At 35.4% G+C, this 12,263-nt stretch overlaps 1 protein-coding gene across 6 annotated transcripts in view; it reads left to right on the plus strand.

The window, feature by feature from the left end:
• LOC117329826 (LIM and calponin homology domains-containing protein 1-like) overlaps positions 1-4,518 on the plus strand; it is a 97,564-nt gene extending 93,046 nt beyond the window's left edge. For all 6 annotated transcript variants that reach the window (XM_033888001.1, XM_033887996.1, XM_033887998.1 and 3 more), the window contains one exon: positions 1,562-4,518. Coding sequence is in view for 2 of the 6 variants with exons in the window: in XM_033887997.1 (XP_033743888.1) it covers positions 1,562-1,587 (26 nt within the window). In the remaining 4 variants the exon portion in view is untranslated. The remainder of the gene's footprint in view (positions 1-1,561) is intronic.
• Positions 4,519-12,263: the final 7,745 nt, after the last annotated feature.

Consider the following 12,263-nt stretch of genomic DNA (forward strand, 5'->3'; position numbering starts at 1 on the left):
TTTAGCTTCATAGGTAGACATAGACTAGAACATTTTACAGTAAAATGTAATCATTACATTAAGTACATACAACATAGCGTAGGGAAATGTAATTGTTTCATTTAGTACACACAAAATATGGAAGGAAATGTAATTTACTAATTATTACATTTAGTGCATACAACTTATCGCAGGGAAATGTAATTATTACATTTAGTATACATACAGCATATTATAGGAAATGTAATTATTACATTTAGTACATACAACAATATTGCAGGGAGAGATAATTATCAAGCTTCCACAAACATTATATTAAGGAAAACATCTTCATAGGGCGACTTGGACAATTCAAACATAATTTGAATGAATAGTGTGTGAAAATACTGACCTTAATTAATTAGGACTGGACTGTGATCTACTCAATTTAATCTCAATAGTCAATTCGATTATACAAGTATTATTGTTGTACATTTCTCATGAAACAGTATAATGGGGGGGAAATCTGGTTAAAATATGACAACTTTCCTGGTACATGTTAGAAGAAGGACTCGGGGTTCGAAAGTTGTTTCGTTTAATGTGACATTAAAAATACACGTACTCCCTGGTGTTTATAGTATATTGGTTCAAAAACATAGGTTTTTGTTACTTACATGTTAGAAAGCTTACCTAACCACTGTTTAACAATGATGTTTAGACAAAAGTTAAATATGACTTTGTTGTCGAGAGCATGGGTTAATGAAAACTGTTCAGCTGTTTAATTAAATACTGTTAATTATAATAACAGATATAACAAGATTTAATGCTGACTGCACCCACAGGAAATATCAGCATGCTCACGTTTACAGCTTACACTAATACGACCTTATTGAGGAAACATGTTATTACGAATGCCAGTTCTGTTTTGTTCTTGTTTGTTTTTCTCTCTTGTTCAGATTTAATCATTAGGTGTAGGGGACAATTACTACTCGATCCTGTATTATAAATACCTGATATCCTTGGAGAAACAGTTATTATTACAAATCAATACAAATTAATTATATGCAATGTTTCTTAATTAAATGCTAGTTTTAAACTTCTGTAATGTTGGAGATATCTTTATACTGTAAAACTTGCGTTTGGAATGTGGTTCTAATTTTGTGGTTTGTCTATCGAAAATGGTAACACTAATATGTATGTCAATTCTGTGGATAATTGGAACTTATCATATTAAAATATGAGTATTCAGAAATCAAATTCTACAACTTACTACAGCGTTTTATGTAACTCTGCAAAATATGAACCCAACAAAACAGATTTTTTTTACGGTATAATGGTATTGTGTGTAGGAAATCACTTTGATTCATTTGTTAATTGAATCTTTTATAGATTACATTTAAACATTTAAAAACATCCCAAACTAAGAAGTGATATACATTTTGAGATAGAATGAGTATAACATTGCAGCTAATATGAATGGACTATCTGATTATGTCAAATCTTAGTCAACTGTCGAGATTATTTCATTTTACACTTAGTATGGATATATTTACATATTGTGTATTTAATGTCCTTTTAATTTTCTTTTTCTTCTTGTTTTCAGCTGGACTGAAGTTCAGTAAAGTCTGACAGCAGTTTATTCCAAAAAATGAGGATCACCATGACAACATAATCGTTCACCAGCCTTCCACTGACATATGACTCCAAACATGATAGTACATTATACTGTTGATTCCAATAACATAAGTGCCTATATTGATTTCAGAGTATTTTATTCATATACTCCCATAATACAATGTGTAAGGAATATTATCCGACCAATAGCCTCATCTTTTATGGAGAATATTGACTGTACATGTATTTACTAATAATTACATATTTGGGTCGTTAGAATTGGCTCTTCCTAATGAGACTCCATACCCTCAAAATCAGACATTGTCACCTTGTCAAATGTGTCCTGCTACGGATTCTTCAAAAATATTTGATAGTGGCAAATATGGGGTAAGGATGTACCAGGAGAGCTAATCTCGACCACACTTTAAATAAATCTTATGGATAAGATCCTCAAATTAAGTTCCGTATCACAGCAACTGGAATGAATTTTGATCATTAAGGATTGAATAACATATCTATATATTTATACATTTACTTTTATATAAAATTCTTATACAACATTCCACTTAATATGAGAATATAACAATTTTGTACAGTTGATGAAATTATATATTTCACTTAATTTGAGAGATAAAATTATTTTGTACAGTTGATAAAATAAAATAATTCACTTGATTTGAGAAGAACGATTTTGTACGGTGTGTAAAATAAAATATGCCACTTAAATGAGAAGATAATGTTTTTGTACAGTTAATAAGATAAAATATTCCACTTTAATTGAGAAGATAATGATTTTGTATAGTCGATAAGATAAAATATTCCACTTCAATTGAGAAGAAAATGTTTTTGTACAGTTGATAAAATAAAATATTCCACTTTATTTGTCATAATGAGAAGATTTTTTGTAGATATGTATTATATGTGTACAGTATGTATATAGTATATATTTTCGTAATGTAAATATGTATATTTTGCGCCAGAGATAATTGTACGATATATAAAATATATATATTAAACTTATATTAAAGCAACCAAGCCTTTAACCACAACCTTCCACCATTTAAATAAATTCATAAATATCATGTATACATAAAATGTACCGTGCTAAAATTAAACACAGACTGATTATTTATGTATCCAATGTAATGGTAATACAATTTTTTTTTTTTTTTTTTGTAAATGTAATCCAATTATAGACAAGACCTCATCCAATATGTATCTTTCAACATTGGTCGTGTAAATGAAGAAATATTTGAAATAATCCAAATAAAAAAATTATTTGAAAATAAATTAAGTATATTTAATCAAGTTGTGTACATACGTGTACTGTCAGGGCGATAAAACCATATAAGTAAAAATTCTGTCTTCTGAGTATATTGCTACACCCAGAAGCTGAATGGATGTACATGTGTTTATGCATGTACATAATGATTGGCAGAAAAGTTCGAACAGGTCCCTCATGCCCTCTTAGTTGAATTGTCAATTTGTGGTTTTAGTAATCATTTGAATTACAAAAGTAAACCGAATGTATACTGTCACATTAAAAATGTTATTTACAGACAAATACCTTGCTCGCTCAGAGTGAATTGTATGTTTTTGACAGCCGATATTAATTAAGATGCATTTGTTAATTAAACAAGTCTTAATGTTTACATTCTAACCTGTGTTCATACAAATACCCAGGAGAGTTTTACTCAAATCATTAGTTCCAGCAATTAGCATATTTGTGTGGGCGGATGCAATTATTTTTTCTTCACTGTATAATGATAATTTATGTTAGACAATGTATGTGATTAATTAAAACTTATTTAGGACAACACCCAGTAAGCGGGGCAAAATAACTGATCTACTAACTTTAAGATTGTACATTTAATTAGCATCTCTTTTGATAAACTGATTTAATTAAGTTGATGATAGACGTTATAACAAAGGTAGATATTTTTCGTGATTAAGTATAGATATGTACCAGTATGTCATATTACAGAATGTTTATTCATCAAAGTCAAATTAATTTTGTGATATTTTTGCCATGGTTTGACACATCTGTCGTCTACTTATGTGTTTCTTCCACAAAGAACAAATGTCAAAATTTTGTTTGTCATTTGAAATCAAATAAGTCTGCCTACCCAATGTCAGATTTATACAAGACAGTTTCGTAAATTTTTACTAGACTGAATAGTTAATCAAATCAATTAATATACCTCATATAAAAATAGCAATCAGACTTGTTGTTCAAACATCAATAAATGCTGCCATTTAATTAAAATAGTATTCATGCATAGGCAAGCGAAATTACCGTTGAGCGATACAAGCCCTTTTGGCCTCTTGTGTTAGTATTTATTCAATATTACTCCCACAGGCATGTCTTATATTTACATTGCAAAGATGTATATCTACATATCAGTAATATGCAATAGGAGAACAATTCTAGCTTTAAGAAATATATGGAGAATATTAAAGAAAACTAATGTTTTCAATAATTTACTTGTATTTAAATGTTTGTACTATCCCATGCTTGAATATGTGCTTAAAAATTCATTTCAATGCAATATCTGCCTGTTACTTAGACAAAACAAGTTAATCCCACTGTACCCTTGGTTTGGTAGTGGAAAGCTTAGAATTCGTATCCACTTAAATGAAAAGTTTATACTACAAAAATTATTTTGTCTCATTTTGCAAATAAATATTTTGTTTAATAAACACCCAAGATTTCACAGTGATAGTTTTGGAGGTATTGTTTCACATTTATTGAATTTTCATTATATTTATTTCAAATTTAAACTGATAGCTATGTTTTATTTTAAACCAGTAATATAGAAATGTAAGAGGCATTCTGCTGTCCTATATTATATCACCTGATGTATTGTTTCTATAAAATATAATACAATGTAACTTGTACATGAAATCATTAAAGCACTAACATTCTTGCAATACGGCAAACTGAAAGGAATGTGTTGTGTTGTCAATTTTAACCAGAACATGCTTTACAATTCTGTATTACAAAATCAGTGTGAATGTACATACTTAAGTTACAACAGCATGTCTTGTTCAGCCAAAAACGGAATTACAAAACAACAGCACATCTAGTTTAAACACGGAATTCCAAAACAACAGCACAACTTGTTCAGCCAAAATCGGAATTACAAAACAATATCACATCTAGTTTAAACACGGAATTCCAAAACAATAGCACATCTTGTTCAGCCAAACACAGATCTCCATAATAACAGCACATCTTGTTCAGCCAAACACAGCTAGATCTCCATAATAACAGCATATGTTGTTCAGCCAAACACGGAATTCCAAATTGTCTGTCTATGGTAAAAATGATTGTCTATGTAAGTACATGTGACCTCTGGGAACCAGTACCGTTTGCATGAATCTGGAAGATTTTAATCACATTGGAAGATTTACAAGAATCAGACTTAATCTGGAAATGGTGGTACAATGTATATTAATTAAATTCCTTACGAAAATTTAAATTTTGCTTCCTTACATCGAAAAAAATAACGGAGAATACCGACATCAAAAACATATGAACAAAAAATAAATTGGCATTGAAAAGGTACAAGGATAATACGACTAGGGCCCCAATTGTTCAAAAGGTGATACGCGTACGGCTAATCACAGTTTAACAACAATATTAAAATCCTGATAAAATAATTTCTGGTCAAACTAACTTGACAAAATTTCATGAAAACGTAACACTAATCGGTCTCTTCCTACCTGCCCATTTTAATGAATACTTAATTTCGGGTTTTGAAATAAAGACGAAAATAAGTTTTTTTCCACAAATCAAGTGATGAAGCTTATCACCTTTTGAACAACTGGACCCAGGTGTTACAGAATAGTGAGCGTCGTCTACTTCACTGACGACACCCGTCATACAAATCTAGGTCATATCCGGGTAAAGTTACATTCCCAAAATATGAATTACAAGGCACATCAACAAGCATCGAACATGTCTGGCTTTATATCGCACAAGGATAGCGCCACCGGGGAATTTACACTTCTCAGGATACGTATCTGTATAGGAAGATAATTTAAGTATCTTCAAATAAGATCACGATGTTGTCCATTAAACTTTCCCATGTTCTTCATCAATCTGCATACCATGTTTTATCAGCGTTTTCTTCAGTAGTAGCTAGGCCTCTACCTAGCAACCGAGTAGCTGTCCGATTAGTGTGATGAGCAAGCTGTCCTATTTATTCTACAGAAATCAACAGATTCCAATCAAACCACAGGGGCTAGTAACGATATAAATGGGGGGGGGGGATGAAAAATAAGAAAAAAACGTACGCAATACATATATATCGTTACTAGCCCCTGTGATCAAACGGAAGAATAAGCTGTTAATAGTGAGTTAAAAGGTTTTACCTGATATATCAAATATGTTAAATCTTCAAAACGCTGTCCATGTCGACTACCCTTGCAGCATGTGAACTGTAGACATCACTGAACCAGTCCACAATACCATCTATGTAGATTAAATTTCTACATATTGACTAGCTTTGTCTTTACCAGCAATCACTTCACGCGATAACGGATCAATTATGTGATCAAATTGTTATTTGTTTTGAGAACTTCTCTATCTTCAAGAACTACGATCAGACATAAAATTCAGGCTGATCGACAGAACTGGTCGGACTAGATATTGAGGAAGGGAATCAACCGAACTTGCATACTTCAAAAATCCCATTTAAATGTCAACTTTATTCAGTTTACAACAATTGCGAAACAAGTTATATCGGCTACGCTTGTAACCAATAACGATACACATATCGGCCTTCGGTTTCTAAGCAATGACAATGAAACTTGATCAGTATGACACTCCCCGCATGTGGATCGACATTAATACCCTCCTGCATCGTCACACCCCACGTCTAGTTTCAATTTTTTTTTATCGTTGTCCTCCACGTCTAATTTCAAAAATCTTCTATATTTCTTTTTACGACACCTATAAGAAAAAAATGCAAGTTCTCGTGGTTGTCTGGGTTTTGGTGATAACACTCACTGTCTTTTTCGCATTTTTTCTTTTATGTGTAACCATCTGTTACTTCTAATATCCGGCAATGTTGAGATAAATCCAGAGTCCTGCGGACAACTTTGATTCTTACTTCGCTCTCTCCTGAATTTTTCTACCTATCTAGTATTGTAAGTGACTTCTTTGACGTTGCCAAATATTCGTTTGTACATTTGAATGTCTAAAGCCTTCGGAACAAGATGGGTCGACATACTATTTACCGAACTACATAATGTCTGTATATTATCATTCACTGAAACTTGGCTGACCATCAGTGGTAAATTAAAATATTTTACCTTTCCTGGCTATTGCGACCCTTTCTATCATATAAGATCAGATTGCGTTGGTGTTAAAGAGTATCTGTGTACGTGAGGAATGACATACCCGCTAAGCAATGTCCAGATTTAGAGCTACCTACTGTTGAATGTGTTTGGGTAGAATTAAAACTACATGTAGTAGGAACCTCTGTGCTTTATGGCACTTTTTACAGGCCCCTAATTCTCCGGTCTCTTAATGGCAGCATATTTCACAATATTTGGAACATGCTTTTAATATTGGGTGTGAGAACATTGTTTTAACAGATGACTTGAATGCCAACTACAACTTTGCGAGACTGCTACATCAAGCACCCATCATTGTCTTCTCTCAAATAATGTCATAATACGGTTGAGTGGTGTTGTACATTATGTATTCAAACTTAATGTTCACGAACGTTATGCGACAGCTCAAATCATGGTTTGTACTTACATTGATAGTAAAATTTCTTAAAACACCTCATCGCTCTTCTCCAGCATAGAACCTAAGCCCCGCAGTTCATTGATTAAATAGACGTATTTTTGTCCAATAAAATGTCGGCCGCAATTTTGTGTTATGAGATAATCATTATTTTCAGTCTTAAAATAATTATCCGGACAGAAACTATTACACGAATTCACTTTTTGATTGAAGAAAAGCACATTGAAACATCTGAAAGATGCTACATTGCCGACAGTAAATAGACTGTTTCTCAAAATACATATAATATGACACCCACAGTAAAAAAAATAACAACAAATTACAAAAAAAATAAAAAGAACAGCGTCCTAAAATGATTGCGTATAAGGCCGAGAGTTACATGCAAAACACAGAGGCGAAGCAAGATGGGATTTCTTTATGATGCAATTTTAAAATTATGTACCACTCAAAGAAAAGATCTGTTCAAACAATTGAATTGTGGTTATAGTCTAAAGTACAATACATTTTGGTTTTGTATAAAAGATATATACAGCAGTCTAGTTTTGTGTTAATCGATCATAAGTATTTTTTTCTCTCTCGAATATGTAACATCTTTAAAAGACAAAATCGACAGAGAAGATTGTTCAAATATACCGAATCGTGAATGTAACACCGCGCCATGCAGTCGTTTCGTCAAGGAGTCGTCAGTGATGCCATGGACTGTACGAGTAAAAACCAATAAGAGAAATCGAGGAAAATCAAAATGTGAAAAACAATCATAAGAATATAGAAGGATGGTGGATTTATCCCATAAATTGATCGACTTCATGTTTTTGAACATTGCACGATATTCTGAACCAGTGTCACTATTCATAAGAGTTAAACACGGTAGCGGTTATCTACATAATGCTGTAGTGGGAAAGGAATTGACACATTTGTCTGTCTACTGGTGGGAGCTTCCATTGTAATGAAATGTGGTCCAAGTTACCATATGTAGACTAGCAACCAGCCCCTAAGTATCTTGTTAGAATTGCTGCACTAAATGACAATACTAGATTATTTTCCCCTGGTTTGAAACAGAGGGATCTAGAATCAGATATATCCTCGAGACCAAAATTACAAAGCTCAATTTTGTTTATAATTTTGACATTCTAGAGACAGGGGGCCAATCTAGACCATATGGTGTAATTCAGTATCTGACGCCAGGCCATTCGTCAACACATTTTTTACTTAAAACAACTAAAGTGTCCTGTATTGTCTTCTAGGGTTCCAAGGTTGTGATATTTGATCTGAGACAGAACACTTAATTGTTAAATCATATGAATGCCCTTGACTTATTTTCAAGGTCAGGGGGGTAAAATCATGACGATTTTTAAAAATCAATATTATCTGAAGATCCATAAGGTCTGAAATGGTAACACTTGGATGCATTATAAAGACCAGCAATGAAGATATATATGCTTTTATTGCACATTGTGTTAAGATTAGATATCAGCTTAAAGTAATAGCTTTACAAATGTATTATCAAGTTAAACTGTGATTAGCAAAAAGCTTTAATAATATCAAGTTTCTGAACTCCCTGGACCGCAGAATTTGATTTGTGAGTAAATATACGGTACCCGGGTTATAGTGATATATGAACTTTATTCATTTAAAAGACATTTTTATTTTCTGTTTTCATTGAACCCTGACGTTGTTCTGCAAGCTAGGCCAAAAACATTAACTTGAAATTTTAGTTTAACAGAGACAATCCTAATTGTCAAGGAAAGTGCGATGTCACCCACCCGCTCTCCACTGCATATTGCAGAATAATTAAGAGATTGATGCTAAGCCATTAAATCGTAATATTACATATAATGCAACACAAATCTTCAGCTGAAAAGGCCTTACACACAGTGGAATAAGGCAGGGGTCAGTACTGGGTCCTTACATTATGGTATACAGTGGAATAAGGCAGGGGTCAGTACTGGGCCCTTACATTATGGTATACAGTGGAATAAGGCAGGGGTCAGTACTGGGTCCTTACATTATGGTATACAGTGGAATAAGGCAGGGGTCAGTACTGGGTCCTTACATTATGGTATACAGTGGAATAAGGCAGGGGTCAGTACTGGAACCTTATATTATGGTATACAGTGTAATAAGGCAGGGGTCAGTACTGGGCCCTTACATTATGGTATACAGTGGAATAAGGCAGGGGTCAGTACTGGGCCCTTACATTGTGGTATACAGTGGAATATAAGGCAGGGGTCAGTACTGGGCCCTTACATTGTGGTATACAGTGTAATAAGGCAGGGGTCAGTACTGGGTCCTTACATTGTGGTATACAGTGGATTAAGGCAGGGGTCAGTACTGGGTCCTTACATTATGGTATACAGTGTAATAAGGCAGGGATCAGTACTGGGTCCTTACATTGTGGTATACAGTGTAATAAGGCAGGGGTCAGTACTGGGTCCTTACATTGTGGTATACAGTGGATTAAGGCAGGGGTCAGTACTGGGTCCTTACATTATGGTATACAGTGTAATAAGGCAGGGATCAGTACTGGGTCCTTACATTATGGTATACAGTGGAATAAGGCAGGGATCAGTACTGGGTCCTTACATTATGGTATACAGTGGAATAAGGCAGGGGTCAGTACTGGGTCCTTACATTATGGTATACAGTGTAATAAGGCAGGGGTCAGTACTGGATCCTTACATTATGGTATACAGTGTAATAAGGCAGGGATCAGTACTGGGTCCTTACATTATGGTATACAGTGGAATAAGGCAGGGATCAGTACTGGACCCTTACATTATGGTATATAGTGTAATAAGGCTGGGGTCAGCACTGGGTCCTTACATTATGGTATACAGTGGAATAAGGCAGGGGTCAGTACTGGGTCCTTACATTATGGTATACAGTGGAATAAGGCAGGGATCAGTACTGGGTCCTTACATTATGGTATACAGTGGAATAAGGCAGGGGTCAGTACTGGGTCCTTACATTATGGTATACAGTGTAATAAGGCTGGGGTCAGTACTGGGCCCTTACATTATGGTATACAGTGGAATAAGGCAGGGATCAGTACTGGAACCTTACATTATGGTATATAGTGTAATAAGGCAGGGATCAGTACTGGGCCCTTACATTATGGTATACAGTGTAATAAGGCAGGGATCAGTACTGGGTCCTTACATTATGGTATACAGTGTAATAAGGCAGGGATCAGTACTGGACCCTTACATTATGGTATACAGTGGAATAAGGCAGGGATCAGTACTGGAACCTTACATTATGGTATATAGTGTAATAAGGCAGGGATCAGTACTGGGCCCTTACATTATGGTATACAGTGGAATAAGGCAGGGATCAGTACTGGGCTGTTACATTATGGTATATAGTGTAATAAGGCAGGGGTCAGTACTGGACCCTTACATTATGGTATACAGTGGAATAAGGCAGGGATCAGTACTGGGTCCTTACATTATGGTATACAGTGGAATAAGTCAGGGATCAGTACTGGATCCTTACATTATGGTATACAGTGGAATAAGGCAGGGGTCAGTACTGGGCCCTTACATTATGGTATACAGTGGAATAAGGCAGGGATCAGTACTGGGTCCTTACATTATGATATACAGTGGAAAAAGGCAGGGATCAGTGCTGGGCTGTTACATTATGGTATACAGTGGAATAAGGCAGGGATCAGTACTGGGCCCTTACATTATGGTATACAGTGGAATAAGGCAGGGGTCTGTACTGGAACCTTACATTGTGGTATACAGTGGAATAAGGCAGGGGTCAGTACTAGGCCCTTACATTATGGTATACAGTGGAATACGGCAGGGATCAGTACTGGGTCCTTACATTATGGTATACAGTGGATTAAGGCAGGGGTCAGTACTGGGTCCTTACATTGTGGTACAGTGTAATAAGTCAGGGGTCAGTACTGGGTCCTTACATTATGGTATACAGTGGAATAAGTCAGGGGTCAGTACTGGGTCCTTACATTATGGTATACAGTGGAATAAGGCAGGGGTCAGTACTGGGCCCTTACATTATGGTATACAGTGGAATAAGTCAGGGGTCAGTACTGGGCCCTTACATTATGGTATACAGTGGAATAAGGCAGGGGTCAGTACTGAGCCCTTACATTATGGTATACAGTGGAATAAGTCAGGGGTCAGTACTGGACCCTTACATTATGATATACAGTGGAATAAGTCAGGGATCAGTACTGGAACCTTACATTATGGTATACAGTGGAATAAGGCAGGGATCAGTACTGGGCCCTTACATTATGGTATACAGTGGAATAAGTCAGGGGTCAGTACTGGGCCTTACATTATGGTATACAGTGGAATAAGTCAGGGGTCAGTACTGGAACCTTACATTATGGTATACAGTGGAATAAGGCAGGGGTCAGTACTGGACCCTTACATTATGGTATACAGTGGAATAAGTCAGGGGTCAGTACTGGGCTGTTACATTATGGTAAACAGTGGAATAAGTCAGGGGTCAGTACTGGAACCTTACATTATGGTATACAGTGGAATAAGGCAGGGGTCAGTACTGGACCCTTACATTATGGTATACAGTGGAATAAGGCAGGGATCAGTACTGGGTCCTTACATTATGGTATACAGTGGAATAAGTCAGGGGTCAGTACTGGGCCCTTACATTATGGTATACAGTGGAATAAGTCAGGGGTCAGTACTGGGTCCTTACATTATGGTATACATTGTAATAAGGCAGGGGTCAGTACTGGTCCCTTACATTATGGTATACAGTGTAATATGGCAGGGGTCAGTACTTGGCCCTTACATTATGGTATAGTGGAGTAAGGCAGAGGGTCAGTAATGGGTCCTTACAGTATGATATACAGTGGAATAAGGCAGGGGTCAGCACTGGACCCTTACATTGTGGTATACAGTGGAATAAGTCAGGGATCAGTACTGGGCCCTTTCAT

This window comes from Pecten maximus, chromosome 6 (genome assembly GCF_902652985.1).
Source record: "Pecten maximus chromosome 6, xPecMax1.1, whole genome shotgun sequence".
Classification (NCBI taxonomy): domain Eukaryota; kingdom Metazoa; phylum Mollusca; class Bivalvia; order Pectinida; family Pectinidae; genus Pecten; species Pecten maximus.